Below are 20617 nucleotides of genomic sequence, written 5' to 3' on the forward strand. Positions count from 1 at the left end.
GCACTGGCTAAAGCTATGGACAGAGCCTGTAATTGAGTTGGAGCAATTACAGTTGACACCATCTTAGCCAGGGTGCGGTAAAATTGGCAAAACTTTTCTCAGCCCTCTCAAACTTTACAACAAGCACTTGTCTGAGCACACCCCAAAGGGACAACGATGGCCAGAGAGGCAAGGAGTTAAATGCGAAGAGAAGGAATGAACATAACCAGCAGTGAGAGGATGAAAATAAAGCACTGCTTAGCAATATTGCCTTCTGAAGAGGAAGGGGTCGAGTTCTCCATTTACCTTGACTACCGGAGGCGTAGGAGGCACCACGGGCATTATCGGAGCGGCAGGCGGAGGGGGAGCAGCGGCGGGAGGGGCAGTGACAGGCGGGACATTAGCAGTGATGGTTGGCACAGGGGTGGCAGCAATGACGGGCGTCTGAGACACGGCTGGAGGGACATTCTGGAACGGGGCCGGCGGGGAGACGGAAGACACAGCCACTGCTTGCTGCGCTCCTTTCAAACGACAAAGTGAAAATGCACCACAATGTATTGACAGTTACAATTGCCGACAAGACATCTGGAACAAAGTGGCACTGGTGCCACCAGACTGGGCTTGGCAAAAGGCTCCCTGTCCAGGGCCACAGCAAGAGCACAAAGGACACTGATTTGCTTGGTACTGTTACCCAGAGGTTAACAAAGAAATGAGAATCACTGATCTAAGTGCTTTTATCATGAGCTTTAGGCCAGCCACACGCAAGCAAAATACTTCAGGCTTTACACATGGGTTATGTGTTGCTCTGGGACAGTTTTCACCCCTCTCATGCTCTCAGATCTAACTTGCACTCAGCAAAAGAGTAGGAGCTCAAGGAGAGGGAACAACAGAGGGAGTTGGCTCTTTTGGACAGCTGCTGTCCTGCACAGACCTCCGTCTGGGAGTGTTTCTACTATGCATGACAAATGGTAACAACCACTCCCCTCCTGCCAGCTGAACAGTCCAAAGCACTTCAAGTTTGCCAAAAGTTATACAGCAAAAGAAACAGATCTGGGAGTAGATAATAAATCTCCCAATAATTCTTATGCTACACCTGCACTGTAAAAGAACGACCTGCTACTGTAAAGTATAAGGGAGGAAATCTAGTAACTAATAACCAAAGTAGCAATAATCATCTATGTTTTTATAGCAGCTTTTATGAAAGGATGCTGAAAAGACAGATCATCACAAATTTCACTGAGCTTGGATGAAGCTGTAGTTCCATTTGGCACCTAAGATGTGGGAAAACAAAGAGGAACATTTGACTTCCCCAGAGCAACAATTAGACCTTTTTTACAGAAAAATATTTGCAACTGTATAATTCAGCCCACACAGCTCCTTTATGAACTGTTCTACCACGCTTACAGACGTTTTAGTCCTAAATCCATTCCAAATCAACTCTAAGTAAGCTGAACTAAACTTCATTTCTATGAATATGTGATGGTCTACACAATCTTTTGCAATGACTTAATAAATCATTTCTGTTGATTAAACATTATTCTACGAAGTTGCAACCGTGTGTGCAAAACAGAAATATTACATGGGGTTTAAGGGACTGGCAAGAATTAAGTCCAGGTCTCTGCTGTGTCAGACTTCTGCCAGGACGTCAGGTGAGCTGTATAAACCCAGGTCTGTGCAGCCTTTCCATGCCACAGTCTGTCACTTGCAGAAAATTGGCATGTCTAACTACCTTGCCTCTTCTCGCCTTGTGTTCTTCTTTGCACACAGGAAGCAACAGCATTGTACTCCCTCACTGAAGTGCTGCGTGGATGGATAAGTCAGATGATATGGCATTTGTACGACAAATACAGAGTGGCCTTAAGAAAGAGAAGCCCTAAGAAACTGGGCAAACATCATCCAGACATCTCACATTTTCCTCTACTGCTTTAACTGCCAGACTAGGTTTCCTTCCTCGCCTCTTCACCATCTGCAAAGCCAGGCAGTCTGAAAGGTGGGTCAGGCCTCATCAACAAGCTTGTAACACTCACTGTCACTGGATCAGGTTAATACCTGCACTCTGCGTGCCTGTTGACGGCTTGCGACCTTTGCCTTTAGGAACTGGGGGTAATAATTCTACTTCCTCCTGTGGCATCTGGGCCACCTTCTGTAGAAATATCTTCTCCAGGGCCTGGGCCATGAGGACGATGTCATCTGTGGGCTGCAGAAAGAAGAATACAAGCCCATGTTTTATCACCCAGATAGCAAAGACTTTCAAGATCAAGTTTTGAAATCCTCAGTGATACTGCCCTTCAAATAGATGTTGGTATCTAAGCTTCAACAATAAGCAGACTGGCTCTTTTTCCTCCTTGCATGCTACCCTCCTGCTCTTCTATTCTAGGCTAGCATGCAGTAATTACATCCTCTAAGCACACTGCATTCAGAGAGTTATCACAATTTGCAGCCAAAGCCTGAAAACCAGCATCCTGCGCATCAGTTTGGAAGCAGCAAACTGGAACGGAGGAGCTGTCCTCCTCTGCCTGCCAGCAGGTCCAAAAGAGAAGTGTAAACACATACTCTGTGGCTGAAATTAATTAGCTTGTTTATCTCAGCTTGTTTCTCCAGTAAGGATCAATGATGACAAAACATTGTGGAAAACATAATACAAAGAATACAGGCTTTAAACAACCTAACAAAACAGCAAAGAAGCCAAACCCAAAACAATAATAAGCAATCTAAAGGTGTGCAAGTATGGATGAGACAGAGGCAGAGAACACAGTAATACTTCCTGAACTGCTCTTTGCTGTGAATAAATACTCTTTACTGCTGGATACCCAGCATAACACACAGCACTATGGACCCACCTGCAAGGCACTGCACAAACATCGGCCCATCTTAAAAGAATTCCTATCTGGAAATAAAAGGAGTAAAAACTTGCTATATAACCCCCAAATAGAAATCTACCTATAATTAAAAGGCATATTTTCCATTTTAGCTAGTTTGGAGGAAGAAAGACACAGCACAAAGACAGCTTTGTGGATTTCAAGTAATGTAGTTGCAATGAGTGGCATTTCAAATCCTTGCAAGGAGGGCTCGAAGCACAGCGGAGCTGGCCCTCTTCAAAACCTGCACTATAACAGTTGTAGGTGAGTCTTTCTTCAGCAGTGCCCCAGCTAAAGGCTTGTCTGGGCTCTTACCTTGTTATAAATATAACAATTTGTAAACATGGTGTTGAAATCCTGCATACATTCACTGGCACTCCAGTAGTAGTTATGTTCCAGGCGCTTCTTGATCGTCCCCATGTCCATAGGATTTTTTATTATTTTGTGATAATCCTGTTGGGAGAAACAGGAGAGATGTCACAACTCCTATATGCAGATCATTGTTCACGTCTCCCTCTAGTCCCAGCCTTCTCATTCCACCCTCTCAAAAACCACATCCCCAAACCTTTCTGCAATTGTAAATGTCATCTTTGATTTCATTTATTTTCTAATTTGTAGCCTTTCAACCTATCATTATTACAAATTTAACTACAAAGCACAAAAACTCCTTCCACAACCACCAGTGGTCCCCAGTTTCCTCCACCACGGGCTCAAGCACGCACACAAATGTCTACTTAGATGTTACCAGCTTTTTATAAGGATGGCTGGACTGGGAAGGCACCAAGAGTAACACAGAGAAGAAAATAAGCTTTCTGAGCAGCTCTCCCTGGAAGCCGTTTGCAGCCCTGATCCCCCTTGGGAGGCTGCAGGTCCCATTTTGGATTGTGCCGCAGAGTAGGAGGGTGCCACGCTTGACTGCAAGATTACGACTGCAGCAACGCCCTTCACACTCACATGGGACCTGAAGCCAGGCAGCAGGGTCAGCAGGAGCTTTGGCAGGGTGTTCAGTTGAACCGCAGACTGGCTGCAGTTCGGGGAACAGCGTCTCTGCCTCCCTTTTTAAAAGGCTGTCTCTGGCACTTACAGAAGATGATCAGTGCCAGCACTGGCTAATATTGTGCTACAAGTCTCGGTCTCTCTTTTAAGGGTATTTCAGCCCTTAAAAGGCTTCCACACATCAACCCAGTTTCTCTCTGGGCAGGTCTCAAGCATCTGTAGAGGCTGTGATTAGCCTGGAGACGCTCTAGGCATGCAAGATCATACACTGTAATTTTCTCATTCTGGAGAAGAGCAGCAAGCCCTCTTGCTGCACGTGCATGCAAAGCCACGTACAGCCACTGGCCGTGCTCTGAGCCCAACCGGAGACACCAGTATCTCCAGGCAAGGCACACCACGGCAGAAAAGGCAATCCTCCTGCTGGCTACTGGGCTTTCAGAGATTGAGCCCATGTATGAAAAACAACTGCTCTTCCAAATGACTTTTCCTTTAAGTTTTCTGGTGAACTGCCCTAAAACCACATCAAAATCCCTCACTAAGTAAGAAACTTTTGTCCTTTAGAGACCTGCATCTCTCCAGCTCTGAAAGGCATCATCTTCTGATTCAGCAAGTCTGGGAGCATTCAAGGAAATCCTCAAAAGCAACCTAACCATTCTGATTTAGTAAGTACAAAACTGATCTCACTAACATAAAGCCTTCCAAGAACAGAAAACTGAGCAGAAGAGGAAAGATACATACCGGCAAATTCAATTTAATTGCATCAACAGGTTGGTAGAAAGGCCAAGCAAACTGATGCTTCCACAAGGTCTTTACCACAACATTTTGCATATATTGCAATTGGTTGGTCTTCCGGCCAGGCTTATTAGGATTAGTGACCTCCGGAGGTGGCGGATTCACAGGGCCCTGAGGAGCCTGGATTGCTGATGTTACTGTCGACATCTTCCTGCCCTCACTCTCACTCGCTGTCACAGCAGCAATGACTGGGAGATTTTCTTTCTTCCTTTATGATCCCTGAACGGGACTGACATCCCATTTCCAGAGTGCAACCATACAACCTAGACCAAATGAGGAGGAGGACAACATGTAAATACAGATACTTACATGAAGAAGGAATGTTTGAATGCTACCAACCACAGAAGGATCTTAATTCAGGCTCTTTACCCCATCTGCTTCATTCCTTGTAACACACTTGATCTTGATGATGGGCACAGTTCAAGACCCAAGAGACAGTGGGACAGCAATTCCCAAATTCAAAGCCTGCAGAGATCCAGCAAGCTTCACTGGTTCTTGCTTTATCTGGCTCAAAGAGCATCTTCGTGCAAAGAAAACACACGGGGTAGCACAAGACGACGGTTAAGGAACACAGTTAGAACGCAGTGCAGAGTACCATGAACGTGCTGATCCCAGTTCCATGCGAACTTAACTGCACTATCTCTAGAATGACACTGACTTAACAGACAAATGTCTACACTGGTGCAACGGTTCATCTAAAATCCCATAATTAAGAGCCAATGACAGCTGTCAGAGGATCTCAATCCAGAGAAATCAAAGAAGGGGCAGAAGGAGGTGCTGTGAACAGTTGTGAATGAAAGCTGCCACCAAAACCACAGTAACATAAAGTGACCTGCACTTCGAATGTCATAAATGTCTATCACCTTTACTACAGGCACCTGACTGGGCCCTCGGTTTCGTACAGAACTCTCAAGATACTGGCTCAATATAATTACTATATTTATATTCCATGACCTAGCTAAGTGAGCATTGTCATGCTCTTTCTTAAAGGTACATATGAAATATAGACTACAATAATGCAATTTGTGTATTCTATTTTTCCCCAGCAAACTCCAGGGAAAAAAATGGTCCACTATCACCATGTCTTGTGTAGCATATGGTAAACAGCTTTGCTATGTCATCTTCCATAAACATCTGATATTTCATTTCACATTGGGACTGCAGCTACTCTTCTCATAGCAAAGAGACCACAATCACTTTCTAGAGGCAAATTATTTGAAATACATTCAGAAAGCCACACAAATACTCTGACAGATGCTTCTTGATTGCACAGAGAAACACGAGCAGAAGCTGCAGTAATACAGGAAGAAGAAGAAAGCATTAAAACACCCTAGATAAAAGCCCAAATTTCTTCTTTGATGCATCCCTCATCATCTCTACTGAATGTTTGGACTAAATATAGGACATTAACTTACCTTTTGATTTGCTGATTAGATGATGGCAAAAAGTAAACACACACCTAATTTGGAGGAGTTTTACAAAAATAGACACATACAAAGATAAATAGATCTGCAAATGAGAGGGATGTTTAAGCATCCATCTTCTCAAGTTTGCCCAGGTAGTGGTGGCGTTTGCATTCCAGAGGCCAGTTGCTGCCCCAGCAGCTCCATGACAAAAAGAACACTCCAACACCCCAGTGACATTGTGGTATGACCAGGTATGACTGCCACAATTCATTTGTGAGACCCATTATATTCCAAGGAGGTAGAAAAAACAGAGATGACAGATATCTTAAATTTAAATTTTTAAACTACAACTTATCCTGTTCCTCACGCCTGTAATGCTCAAGCAACAGAAGCTGTTCTTGATTTTTCTGGCTGCACGTGTACAGTTTTCATATTACAGATTTAAAGTACACCCTTTTGCTGTCATACTCAAAGAGTGTACATTGCTTCCTACATTGTGCATGTCTCCTCCTCATTCATCCCAGTCTGAGATGATAACTAAAAGCAAAACCCAAACCCCAATTCTCAAATAAATCTTGCTTCACTGGAGTTTAAGTCTGTCCTTTTGCGCTAAATTGCAACCTCAGTGTGGCGTCCAGCAAAGCCATGAGGTTTGGCTCATCCCTCAGCCAAACCAGTCATCAAAAAAACACCCAGCTAGGTTGGAAGGATTTTTTTTTCCACTTCTCTTTCATTGACTTGCTTGCTTGGGTCAGTCAGCGGAGAGACAGCTGGCACGGAGAAAACATGTTAATAATTCCCTCTACTAGTAGGATAACATTTGACTCGGCTGATGCAGCCCACAGACTGTCTGCAGTGGTGGAGACTATTTTAAAAGAAGCTATAAAGCCCCATGAAATGTGCACCGTGCCAGCAAGCCTGCTGCTTCAGCTAACGGTTCTGCCACTTCCTTTGGCAATGCCAAACATTTAACGGATGGCTCACTCCCTTGCTGCTGCTCGTGCAGTACAGGATGGTATTTGTTTTGACTGCAAAATTAGAAGGTAGCAAGCTTTATGGTAGCATGTGAGCCCAGCAACTTTTTTTTTTTTTTCCCCATGGTTTAGTATTTCTGCATGGTTACTTGGACACTGATCAAGAATTGGTGTAATTCCAGTTCCACCAGAAACAACAATATAAATCTTCCCATCAGGGAAAATTATCAAGTTTAAGAGATGTTCCTTGACCTCATAGTTATCTCCACGCTATTATTTACATTACAGTAGCACACGGAGTCTGTGCAGAGACCAAGGTCCCTCAGCACTTAGCACTCTGCAGACACACAGTAAGACCCTGTTCCTACCTCAAAGAGCTGGCGCTCACAACTCATGCTTCACACCACGGTGAGGTGACCTGCCCAGGGCCACCCAGTGAGCCTGCGGCAGAGCTGAGAGCCCTGAACACTGGCCAGTGCCTGGCCCCGGTTTCATTAGTCAGCCTCTCAGAGAGACGGCACCACCAAAGCAGTGCTGCTCACACAGGCACGAAAGGCAGCAACTGAGCTTTTCTGAAGAACATGGAGCCAGCAACCAGAACCACAGCGAGACAGCAGGGCAGCTGGAGCAGCCTCACACTGCTGCTCCGAGCTTTACTTCCCTATACTGGTTCCTTGCAGCCACCAAAGCAGACGCTTGGTCCGTTTTTCCCCAATAGCGGCAACAGTTGGAAGCTTGTGCCTCCAGATGCTAGTCCCCAAATCAGAGAAGCAGCAGCGCTGTGAGCATCTTGCCCAGACTTCCTTACAACAGCAAGAGAGGTTTAGTACACTACTACACTTTGACACAGCCTTAAAGACTGAGCAGTGTACCCATTAACTGAGGGTTGTACCCCATTTCATTCTATAGCTGTAAAAAGTACAGGCTACACCACTACTTTTCCAGAAGGAAACAAAGCTGGTGGATGTCCTTTTCCTCCTGCTCTACCTTCCTTTCCCTTCGCAGCTCCACAGAGGAACTTCAGGCAGCTTTCACTACCTCCTAACTCCATGCCAGTGGGGGATATTCTCTTCAAACACAAGGAATGCGAGATTTCAGACCAAGACTCGAGGACAGATGGAACAGCTTTGTCAGCCAACACTGCCCTGGCAGACACACCCCCCCCATACACAATATGCCCCCTCTCAGGACCTTGGGATGAAGGATTTGCACCTGGCTTCACTGCAGGAAATGGAAATTTGGCTTTGGAGTGAATGCCCCTACGGCACACTGCAGCTCTGCTCTCTGAAAGTCCATTCAGCTGTCCTCATTGTCTCCCACATCATTAATTCCACACATCAGAGATCTGCTTTCATGCGTATCGTTTTGAGCACAGCCCAAATAACATTCTGAGACTGGGAGATGCAACTGTGTCCTCAACTTACCTCTGCATGAGGCAGGAGAAAAGTGGTAATAGAAGATTAAGTCAGTTCCTTGGCTTTTGACTGGGTTAGTTTAATGCTCAGCAGATTACACAGACGGATTTCCCACCCTTGGTCTCTCCTTGGCTGTGTAAGAGCAGGTGTTTCCTCAGTAAGCAGCCTGTGGGTTCCTAACCAGTAGATAAGAATCAGCCAGAAGTAACTGGTAATTTCAAGGGCCTTCAGTTCAGATACTTACTCAGTGCTCCCTACAAATCAGGCTGCTTTAAGACATCTCACATCATGCCTTCAAACTCAGGGGTACCCAAAAGTCACTTCATCTTGACTATAAAAGCACTGAGGACTTTTATAAGCAGCATTTCAGGCACCACAGATCAGATGTGGTCTGTCTGATAATTACAGGCCAGAGAACTGCTCTCCGACAAGGTGTTAATGCCATGAGAAGCACCTTCTGAACAAATCTGAGAAGCATTTTGATGCATGTCACACACCTCCTGCCACACAAATCATTTGGGGCTCAACTGCTTTCTAAAGGCTGCGGTCTCAAGTGCACGGAGTGATGTTTCACACTAACAAGTTCATTTTCATAGCTTGAATTTACTTCTGAGGAAAGTTTAAATAACCAGCCTCAGTAATGGATTAGGTATAGTTGATCTTGTTTTAGAGGGTGGAGACAGAGCGACTTCTGGATATTCCTTGCAGCCCTACTTTTTGCAGTCCTCTGAAAACACAGAGGCAAATTTTAACTAAGACCCATGTTGGCTTTGTGTAAGCTCTTGAGTTACACACAAGTTTGTTAACAAAACTAGAGAAGGAAGGAAAACTGCAAGTAGTTAAAGAGTTTAAAAGGTGTTGGGCTCTTGCAGCCTTCATTTTCATAATGAAGATTTGGCACAGCAAGGAAAGCGTTTTGGTGAATCACAAGCCTGGGCAGAGTCTGCTTGTGCCGTTTCTTCCTAGAGGAGAAAGGAGGAGATGCGATGTGACTACCTTGCATGACCCATGAGGTTGAACCCACAACATCTCGTAATCAGAACAGCCAGAGAGAAGCCAGACAGCAGGCAGCCAAGGTTTACAGAGAAAGGAGAGAAGGCGAACCTGCTCCTGAGCATATGTTCTCTCTTACGTAGTGCACTACAACACACTGAATACTTATTTTCCAATTTCTGGCACTTGTAGGCGTTACTGCAGTCCCCCAAAAGCCCAAGTGCAGCAGAAGCCCTGCAGCCTTGGACATTAGGCAAAAAGGAAGCGCTGGGAAGATGCTGGCACATCGCCACATTCCATAAGAGCTCCCAACATGCCAGGAGCAGGATGGGGGGACAGGGGACATAGGGGAGGCAGGAACATGGCTGAAGGCACGTTGGAAACATGGTATAAACCACAACACAGGCAGCAACTCTGTCCTCTTCTGTGATTCAGTAACCACTTCAAGCCCCATCCTGCAAAGTGCTAAGCAACTTTCCCCTTTTGATAAGCTGCACAGTTTCTGTGGCTCAGCACCTCCCCACAAAGGCTTCCGCAGACTCATCATCCACAAGATACAACTAATTGGTCAATAAAGATAAAGTTGTTTCTAAAATTCAGGCAAAGACAGAAGCAAACTGAAGCTCTCCACACTTTTCGCTCCTTCTACCTGGGTCAGCCCCTTCTCCAGCTCTCTGTTAGGGAGAGATAAAACGACAAAGGCGGTCAAGGGCTAGATGTCTGGGGCTGCAGAGTCTATTCAGACTGATCAGACTTGTGGATGCTCCCATTGTTGCAGTTACAATAGCTATGATAGCTGATCTAGTCAACCCTACCCAGCCCTGAAGATACATCCTGCCACTGCAGAATTGCTGCAGAAGTGATCCCAGCTAGAGGAGTCCCACTATAAAAGCATAAGGAGTGCAAGAGCATGGAGATCTTGTTCTTTTCATGACATTTCCTAAAGCAACACAAATATAAATTGCAGGCTAATCAAGAAGGGGAATCTCCATGTTTATAAAAAAGTTGGCCGGGGAAAGTGAAAAAAGTTTGGTGATCCCAAATTCAAATCTTGTTGATGGGCACAGCAGAAGACTCTACAGAATCAACCACAATTTCTTCAGATTAGCCAATTCTGCAAATCTAGAGCCAGAAAAAGCGGTGCTTACTGGATGTCACCTACGTCATTCTGCCTCCCAAGGTTTCATCTTAAACTTCACAGACAGGATCTACTGTTCCATATCAATTCACCTTTGCTTATGCATTCAAGTCCATACTTCAAGACCAATCAGAACAACAGATCCATTTGTTCACTTGGCAGTCACCCCTTATTATTATCCTTCATGTCAGTATTCCCAGCTGCCATCTAAGTGGAAGACAAACTGTGTGACAGCCTGATGTTGTAACAGACTTGATGGCATAGGATCTTTGGATTCCTGTTCACAGTACTGCCACAGCACACAAGGAGGAAAACTTCACTTCCTGGGAGCTGCTAAGACTAAAACATACATCTAAAAGTCCAGGAGCAACAGGTCCATCCTAGATACACCACCAAAGCGACAAGCAAGCAGGCTGAAGCTGTTAATCATTTCAGTTCTGAGTGATGATGCTGAACAGTCTTAACCTGATACTCATTGGCTTCAGCAGAAACCAGCCTACGGCTCCTTTTGCTTACTTTCCTTCAGGAAGCAGAGCTGGTGGCATGAAACAGATACAAATACTACTGAACAGATAAACTCAGTAGTATTTAAAGAGGGAACAGGCAGTGAACCTGCGCTCTGGGAGAAAGCAAAATTTAGTGAAAGTCAGAAGGAGGAGGAGGAATTAATAGAGCGAGGAGATAGGAAGTTAAAGCTTCAGTTTGAAAACGTGATTGACCACAGGCAGCTGTTAAATGCTGCATCATACACACCCACTTTGCTTTTCTGAGCTACAAATAAGAGCAGGGGGAGAGAAGCCCTGGTGTGGTTCATCCCAGCTTGGTCACCCATTATTGCTGCCATGCAGAAACATGCAGAAGGGACCATCACACACCAGACACTGTACAGGACAGCACAGATCGTAGGAGACCACAGCCTCTCCTCATGACAGATATTGCAAGTAAGATGGCAAGATGGAATAGAAGCTGAAGCCTGACTAATTGCTAGGGCAATGAATTGATGGGTTGAACACATCAATTTCACTGTGTTTCATCAGGATATGCCTAGACACCAACTGCACTTTGATCAAGAGGCTCCACTGCCTTGACTAGGACCACGTACAATGCAGCATGCACAGAGCCTCCTCTGCCCTAGGGATTGAGCAGTCCAGAAAGGCCAGCAAGGAGGCACAAATTGGCAAGATGTAATGGCCTTAAAGAGAAAAACTAAAGATTAAAAAGAAACAGAAAAAAAAAAAATCATAGTTCAGATCAGTACCACAACCCACCTCCTTCAAGGCTCTGTCTCTTAATTCCTCTCTGTTCATCTATTACTTTGCAGCCCAACTTCTCAAAAGCACGACTTACCCAACACACGATTCTACTGCCGACCGATTGATCCTGTGACTCCAGAAATCAGTTTTGCCAATTTCAGGTCAGTAAATCCTATTTCAGTTACAATATTTAAAAAAGAAAGACCAACAACAACAAACCAGACAAGCTTACTCTGGCACTGACCCAAGTTTCAGATGATACGTGCATAACAGAAGCACTTAGGTACACTCATTAAAGCATAACGCGGCAACATCCACACAGGCTTCAACTCCTAATGGGATTATTGTATGTCTACACCCTCACAGAGTTTCCTTTTTCTGCTTTTTAAAGGATGTGATTTGCACAGTTAAACACTTGTATTCCGAAAAAGAGTTTGCTCTTCCCCTTTTTAATCAGCATATGGTACTCTGTGTACTTTTACAGTATAAGAAAAAAAACCAAAACCTCAAACTCGCTCGTTTAAACTATTATATAGTGAATAAATTATACACAGACTTTCCACAACAGGTTTTGTCTTGATTCTTTCTTTTTCTGCACTTTTATTCAAAAAAGAGAGATTATTGGACACGAAGCATTTTGAAGAAAAGGTGAAAAACAAAAAGCCAAGAGCTTGAATACTTCCCTGCTGGGCAGAGCATCTCTGAGCTTCTGTTATACCTGCAAAGAATTATGAATAAGACAGCTACAAACCAGGCTGCTGACACCTCAGCTCAGTTCTCAACACCCCATGCTGTAGGCTTGTCAGTTCCCCACTTGTAAAATGGGGATATGAATATTTCCACTACCATCTACAATTAAAGTCATTAGTCTTTTCCCATGCATTTATGCATTAATTCCCTCAGTGTCATGGTTTTACCAAATTGGAAGGGGAAAAAGCAAACAAAGAGGAATCTGTATTTTCAAGGTATCCAAATACCGTAACTTAGGTTTCTGGAAACACTTAACAGTTCTTTACCTAGTACAACACAAGTTGTCATTTGAAGAAATTGCAAAGCTAAAACTACCATCTGGCTTTATCCCTTTCCCCACACAGCAGCGCTCTGTAAACATGTTTCTAAAAGATAAACTACAACACCTAAGAGGTCCTTCACAGCACCTGTTAAGGAGGGGGGTTTAGGTACAGCCGAATTCCGCTTTTAACTGAATTTTAGAGGCTACACCTAGCAGGTTACTTCCTCTTAACGAAACTAAGTACAGAAAGTTTTCTGAGCCAAGTATAGAATACAGAGCCCTTACAAATATCACTCAATTCCTAATTATTACCTATTTAGAAGACTGTTTTCTGCTCTGTGTACCTAATAAGCTATACTGCAATTCCCCCTTACATCACCAATGCGTGGCTACGTATCAACATTATTAACAGGATTTACAAGTGCTACAGATGTTATCCTTAGGGGTAGCTCTGTGCACACTTTGACAGAGAAGACAGACTTCTAATGAACAGGTACAGATCCATATGTTAGCCTGTTAGAAACATTTCACAGTACACAGCAGAACCAAATAACCAGAGAAAATACCTTCTTTCTTCAACAGAACCCCCTCCTTGCACACTTCTTGTGCACCAATGCTTTCTTCTAGTCTATTTTCTAGTTTACTTTCACATATTTAAATGAATAAAGTTAATATTTTGAGAAAGAACATACTTGTTTTAGGATAAAAAGCATTAAAAGTGTATCAAAGAACAGATGGCTTAAATCATGCTCTGGGTTTACAGCTACAGCACAGCAACTTTCCCATGCAAAGTCCATCTAAATCAATATATGACAATCAAGTCAGGACAATGAAATGGAAGTGATTGAATTACCATGACATAAATACACTACTTGTTAGCTGAGCCACAGTAACATTATACTTGGTAATGGGGCAGAGTAAGTACACCCACCCACCACGTTAATTATTGCGGCTTAGCTGACAGAGGATCAGTAACTCTAGGCTGTGGTAGCCCTCCCACTTGTGACCACCACTCATCCCCTATGCGTGTTCCCCTACACAGGTTGTGTGAGTCTTATCTGTTTCCAAACCAATTTAAAGTGCCTTGTTTTTGAACAAGGACAGTGTTCCTCAACAATTGCACGTGTTAACTTAAAGCAAATACAGCCAAGCAAGTGCAAAAGGCTGTATGTGGTCTGCTGTTTCTGTGGAAAAGCACCACACTGATTTTGCTAAGGTTGGCCAGATCCATAAATGTGCTCAGATATACAAGGAAGGTACAGGGCTGCTAAGATGTGAATAAAGCGTGATGGCTAAGCTGCTGCCGCTCCCTGAGAGGGCATCAGCATGGTTTCCACTGCCTGAGTTTGCGCATCTGATGTAAACTCCCAAACACAATGCGAGAAAGGGGAAAAAATGGATCTTGGATTCTATTATCCCACCCAATGCAGAGAGCAGAGGCTGCCAATTCAGGGGAAGAGGGGCAGCTGCTCCTCACTGCCTAACACACCCAAGCGAGGAAGGCAGTCTCCTCTCATGCACCCAGGGCACACTGCTCTCTCCACAGACTGCTTGGGGCTGACAGACAGGCTCCTCACAGGAGAAGCTAAGCCTCCACGCACAGAGCTCCTGCTGAGAGCACCCACAGCTTAGCTTCCTGCGCAGGGAGAACAGACAAGCCCTAAGCCTCTTTTAAAGCTCCTGCATATGGATGAAGTTCAAGTCAAAGGAAGTATGACCATGAGAGTGTGGACACAAGTATCCTAATCTATTCCTGTGTGGCTTATTCCTATCCAGGAAAGGAATACTCTTTTAGCACACAGGCTGATGCACAGTATCCACACTCAGAGCAACAAAAACCTGGGGGGGCAAACCCTCTTTCACATGGCACCTTGAAGAGCTGCACTTTAATGCCATTTCACAGTCCCTAAACAGGATGGTAGCAGCGAGAGAAAAGTTTCAAAAAGGCAAAAATTCCAATAAGGAACAGCATTGTCCACTATACCAACACACAATTCCTGCACATCCAGCACATAACACGCATGTGCTCAGTCTATCAGTGTAGCCCACAGTGCAGCACAGTTCCTAAATCAGCCTCAGTAAGCAAAAAGGCTGATACAACCTATATCCCCTCCCAGCAGAACAGCACAATACTGCAAACATCACTCTTGCTTACAGCCAAACCTATTGACCAGTCCAGTTGTAGCAAACGGATCTCTCTTGCATGGCCATATCAACAGGTTTCAAGAAGATGAGACCCTCAGCCAGGCACCCTCTTATTCAAGAATAAGCTGGGAAGTTGAAAATAAAGTCACACAAGGAGAAATGTGCATTTTCTTCGATACAGCTCGGGTTTAGTTACAACAGGTGAGTCAGTCTCACAAAGTACCTCTCTGCTCATACATTTATGTCAGCGCACAAAGTCCCCTGCAAAGGCATCGGTGTGGCTATATCAGGAAAGTGTTCCAATCATAACTTTCAAGAGTGGAACAGCTCTCAAGACCAGGGAGGAAAATGACAATTCTTTTCAGTCCCTGCCTCTCTCTTTTTAAAAGAAAAAGAAAGAACAGGATCATTCCCAAAGCACACCGGTGTAAATCAGAACTGAGTTTAAATCTCAAAGTTTGAAGCTAAATGGAATCTGGTCAGCCAGGGTATTTTGTTCCAGACTGGTCCCCATACACAGAAATTTCACTTCAGATTGTCTTGCTATGCCTGCTGCATTGCTGGTGGAGAGTACAATGTCCAGCCCTGAGCCCAGCAAAGTAGTGAGACAAAAGTCTCTTTTCCACCCAGGTTATCCATGATGCTGAAATACTTCCAGGCATGATGGTGTCGTCTTATCAGCCCCAAGCTGGAAAGAGACTGAGGCTGGAAAGGCGCGAAAGGAATCCAAAATAGAGGCGAGTGTTTATTCAGTTGGTATCTTATCTGTAAGAATGGGAGAAGGGAATGAAGACTAGCAGAAAAAGCAGCACATTAGGGTGAATTATCACACCACTCCCGAGAAAAATTTAAATCCCTCCAATGCTGGCTTCAGCAACAAGTGGGTTGAAGAGCTAGCATGCCCCAAAGAAAGCTGCTCACCTCTGACAAGCACTAGCGATTGACAAAAACACAGTAAGACAGTAAAATACTGTGGAATGAAAAGCTTCAGATGCACATATCCTTCCAAAATGTCCTGACAGCTCACTGAGGAGCACAGCAAACAATGGCTCCTTCCTCATTCCCAGAACTCTGTTGCTTACAATGGTGTTCTAGGCTGTTACTGGAGAATAATGTAGCAATTAAACAAAACAAAACCAACCCACACAACCAAACATACAGTTCACGGTAATGATTGGGAAACCCACTGAGGATTAATGAATTTTGCAAATTGGCAAAGAAGGAATAACCAGGATTAAAGAGAAACAATCAGCAACACAGAGATGCAAAACGCTCTTTGTTCGTTTATTTAGCAAAGTGTAGTTCCATCTGCACTGAAAGCATATGATAGTTTACAAACTAGACAGAGAGTAATATATTTTGTAAAAGTAATTAAGCCTTTGAAATATGAGACTTCACTACATCACTCAGCTGCTGCTGAGGAGAGGGATTTGACTCCTGAGTTGTTTGTGCTGTCAACAGAGTGATCAGGCTCCCAGATTACTCCAGGGAGAAGGAGTGAGATTCAAGGAGTGCAGCAGGGCTTGGCTGGAAACCAACAACCCACTGCACAAGTTCCTCCGCCCGCAAAGGTAAGAGGTAAATATTAAACAGCGTACTTCAGAATTCGTACCAATTGAAAGACGCGTCTGGAAAAACTACAGGAAGCTCCCGCCTTCGCCAAGGGAAACTGCTTTATCTGTGTGCACAGTCTGCCGCTCAGCAAGGGAACGGAGCCTCAGGTCAGGCAGGCTGGATCCTCGGCCTGCAGACATGGTTTGTGGACACCAAGAAACTCAGGAAAGAAGCGTGTTGCTTTTAAGAACGGTGATTTAAGGCCTTGTACCCAGTGCAGTACAACAGTGCAAAGAAACAGGAGCTACGGAGCCAACTGAAATACTCACAGTCACAGACAGAGTTAACAAAACTGACCCTTCTGTAGAGACAGATAGTGAAAAACCACTGCTGCCTAGCACACATACTGAGCTGGATATGAGGCTTCTCCAATGTTTTTCTTCTAAATATTTTTTGACATGACAAGAATCACAGAATCACAGAATAACCAGGTTGGAAGAGACCCACCGGATCACCGAGTCCAACCGTTCCTACCAAACACTAAACCATATCCCTCAGCACCTCGTCCACCCGTCCCTTAAACACCTCCAGGGAAGGTGACTCAACCACCTCCCTGGGCAGCCTGTTCCAGTGCCCAATGACCCTTTCTGTAAAGAATTTTTTCCTAATGTCCAGCCTAAACCTCCCCTGGCGGAGCTTGAGGCCATTCCCTCTTGTCCTGTCCCCTGTCACTTGGGAGAAGAGGCCAGCACCCTCCTCTCTACAACCTCCTTTCAGGTAGTTGTAGAGAGCAATGAGGTCACCCCTCAGCCTCCTCTTCTCCAGGCTAAAGTTGTTTAAATAAAGTTTGTTTGAAATAAAGTTGTTTAAGGCGTCTCAGAGCTTAAATGACAGAAGTTTTACTTCCAGAAGCAACAGAGCCTGTTTTAATTTGAAGTTAATGGAACTAACACTTCAAAGTCAGTTCTGAGAACAAACCTCAGATACTTTACACTGCACACTCATTCTTATTTAATTTAAAATCTGCATGCACAGGTCACTAAAATGCAAAAGTCTTTAATCACAACCGCTACTGTCTCAGCATTGAGCACTATACAGGCAGTCAGTATAGAGACAATATTGAAATCAAGCTTATACTGAACATTGAATAAGACTGTAACCCTCTGCCCAACCCTTCTATGAAGCATTGTTCCAAAGCACTAAATACACGCATGAGTGAGTATCTTTAACCAGTCTAGACGAAAGCAAAAGAAAGACACAATCTTAATGTTTATTCTTCCCAAAAAGGAAGGCTGTAAGGCCAGGAGTTGCTGTTTCAGCAGGAGCCTCCCAGTGTATTATGAAAAACTCCCCAAACTTCTGTGCTAACAAAACAAGACACACAGCAGCCTCCTTACGCTGGGATCTGCAGATCAGAAGCCAGGACCTCACATTTACAGTGCACTCGAGTGCCTGGGTAGCTGTATGCAATACAGAGTGAGGTTTTTGCTTGTAAAGCAACCAGATTGCTTTGGGGATTTCTTGTTTGTTTCGATTCAGGTCTATTTATTCCACACTTCTCACCCATACACTGCAGCACATATGGGAGTCACCAAGTCCTCTAATACCTTGTGAATTAAAGACAAGAGTTTCAGCTTTAAACCTATATTCCCAGTTTAATTTAGAGACACCCCCTCAGCACACTCGCATACGCTGAACGCATTAAAAATACTAACAAGCATATTAGAAAAAAAAAAAACAAAACAATTCTCCAGCAAGGAATAGTAGGTGTGCTTTGCTAATTGTGTTACCCCGTAGGACTATTTACCAGTGTCAGGAAAATTAAATAAATACTCAAATAAATAAATAAACATTTGAAGTACTAGTGAAGCTATTGCATTTGCTTATCCAAAAAAAGTTTATTTTAGTAACTTTTGATTCCCAAAGACAGCAAGACAGGCATATCCACACTAGGCAAACTGTCCCCAAACCTTGCGGAACACACGCTCCACGTTGTCAAAAGTCATTTCCCTGTTAGCACCCGCCAGCCCGAGCTGTGCAGCTTCCACACGCACACAGACCCACGACCCGAACACTGCAGCTTTGTTCAAAAGCGAAACCAAGCAGGCTACGAATAAAGCCCGATCCCAGCACCCTGGGAGGCGCAGACACCAAACAAGTAAGTTATGAACGCAGGAAAAGCACGGCCGAGTTCTGAAGTTTAGCATTTTATTATTGGTGGCGTTATTTATAGCGTGACACGTCTATATATAAATCTGTGATCTGCGGTTCTTTTTATGCCTATAGAGCGTATCAAGTTTAGGGGAGGAAGCCTCGGTTTCCATTTATTTGCGGGAGCGTTGGGTAAACACCGGGTACGGACCCGTGTGTGCACAGGGACACACAGACACATGCGTGCAGGACGGACACACAACAAACGCGCACTTTTTGGCGCATCACCCAGAGCTTTTCCCTGATCCTGAATCCCCATTCCAGTCGCTGGAGCCACCAGCAGCTTCAGTCCTGGTCCCGTATCCCCATCCTATATCTTGGCCGCTGGAGCCACCCGCAGCTCCAACCCCGATCCCGAATCCCCATCCCGATCGCTGGAGCCAACTGCGGTCCCGGATCCGTATCCCGAATCCCCATCCCACATCCCGGCTGCTGGAGCCGCCCCCAGCTCCGGTCCTGAATCCCCATCCCGATCGCTGGACCCACCAGCAGCTTTGGTCCCGGATCCCCATCCTGTATCCCGGCTGCTGGAGCCGCCGGCAGCCCCGGTCCTGGATCCCTATCCTGCATCCTAGATTCCCATCCTATACCCCGGCCGCTGGAGCCGTCCGCAGCCCCGGTACTGGATCCCTATCCTGCATCCCAGATCCCCATCCTGTATCCCGGCCGCTGGAGCCGCCCGCAGCCCCGGTCCTGAGCCTGGATCCCCATCCCGATCGCTGGACCCACCAGCAGCTTCGGTCCCGGTCCCGTATCCCCATCCCACATCCCGAATCCCGGCGGCTGGAGCCGCGCACCGCCAGGAGCTGGAATTGCCGCTGCCCGATCCCTTCCCAGTTTGTTTTTCCCCCTTTTCCCCCTCTCCCCGTCTCTTCCCCCCTCGTTTCCCAGGGCTCCCGCAGCCCTCCTCTCCCTCGCTCCTAATTTTCCCGTTCAAAAGATGGCGGGCAGGGCGAGCGAGGGAGGGAAACGAGCGAGAGGAGGGCGAAGAAGGAAAACAAGACCAAAAATAATAGGAAAGAAGGAGAGAAAAACAAAAAAAAACCAACCACCCTCCTCTCCTGCGCGGGGCCCGGCGGGGCCGGGGCTGCGCCCGTCGCGGCGTCTCGGGGCGGGAAGGGGAGGGGAGAGGGGAGCAGAAGATGGAGAAGAAGAGGCAGAAGAAGAAGAAGCAGAAGAAGAAGGAGAAGAAAAGGGTGGGCAGGGAGGAAATCAATGGCCAGGCTGCAGGCAGCCCCGCCGCGCTTTGTTGCATTGTGGCGGCGCACAAAGGCTGCGGGGAGCGACGCGGGGCTCTGGCGAGGAGAAGGAGCGAAAAAGAGAGGAGAGGGGAGAGAAGGAGGCGGGGGGAAAAAGAAGAAAATCGGCATTGGCCTTTCCCAAGTGGGTTTTGCTTTCCTCCCCTTTCTCTCCCGGCCCCCCCTCCCTCTAGAAACCGTGTCCCAGTGCTAGCAACGCACACCCGAGCATCTAACAAATAAAGGGAAAGATTAAATAGATTACTTTGCCCCGGCAGCTCCAGCAACGTTTGCCTTATAGTCCCTCCAGTTGCTCTTCTTTTTATCCTCGGCAAGGCAGTATAATAGATGCGCTAAAGCGCCCCAGAGCTCATGCGCCGAGGCGCAAGGCCATGTGGGGCCGGTAGTCCCGGGCCAGCAGAGGGGAGTGGTGGCCACTGGCCCCCGGACTACAAATCCCAGAAGCCAGCAGGGTTATTCCCCCCCCTCCAACCCCGGTCCCGGCCCCTGTTCCCTCCCCGGACCGGCGGGCAGGGGAGAGAAACAGCGGGGGTGATGCCCCGGTCAGCGGGGAAAACGCCCCGAACGGTTGCGAGGTTGGAGGGGGAACGGTGATAAAGCCGCTGGGGAGTGGGGGGATGGGGGTTCCCCCC

The 20617-nt window shown here is 45.8% G+C and overlaps 1 protein-coding gene across 1 annotated transcript in view; it reads right to left on the bottom strand.

Moving 5' to 3' along the window:
* Positions 1–20381, bottom strand: part of BRD3 (bromodomain containing 3) — a 32615-nt gene extending 12234 nt beyond the window's left edge. The window contains exons 1-5 of the mRNA XM_069873670.1: positions 20230–20381; positions 4572–4888; positions 3153–3290; positions 2029–2176; positions 286–500 (exon numbers count right to left, since the gene is read on the bottom strand). Coding sequence (XP_069729771.1) covers positions 286–500; positions 2029–2176; positions 3153–3290; positions 4572–4772 — 702 coding nt within the window. The 5' untranslated portion in view covers positions 4773–4888; positions 20230–20381. The remainder of the gene's footprint in view (positions 1–285; positions 501–2028; positions 2177–3152; positions 3291–4571; positions 4889–20229) is intronic.
* Between the last annotated feature and the right edge of the window lie 236 nt (positions 20382–20617).

The sequence above is a fragment of the Phaenicophaeus curvirostris genome, chromosome 20 (assembly GCF_032191515.1).
Source record: "Phaenicophaeus curvirostris isolate KB17595 chromosome 20, BPBGC_Pcur_1.0, whole genome shotgun sequence".
In the NCBI taxonomy this organism is placed as follows: Eukaryota; Metazoa; Chordata; class Aves; order Cuculiformes; family Cuculidae; genus Phaenicophaeus; species Phaenicophaeus curvirostris.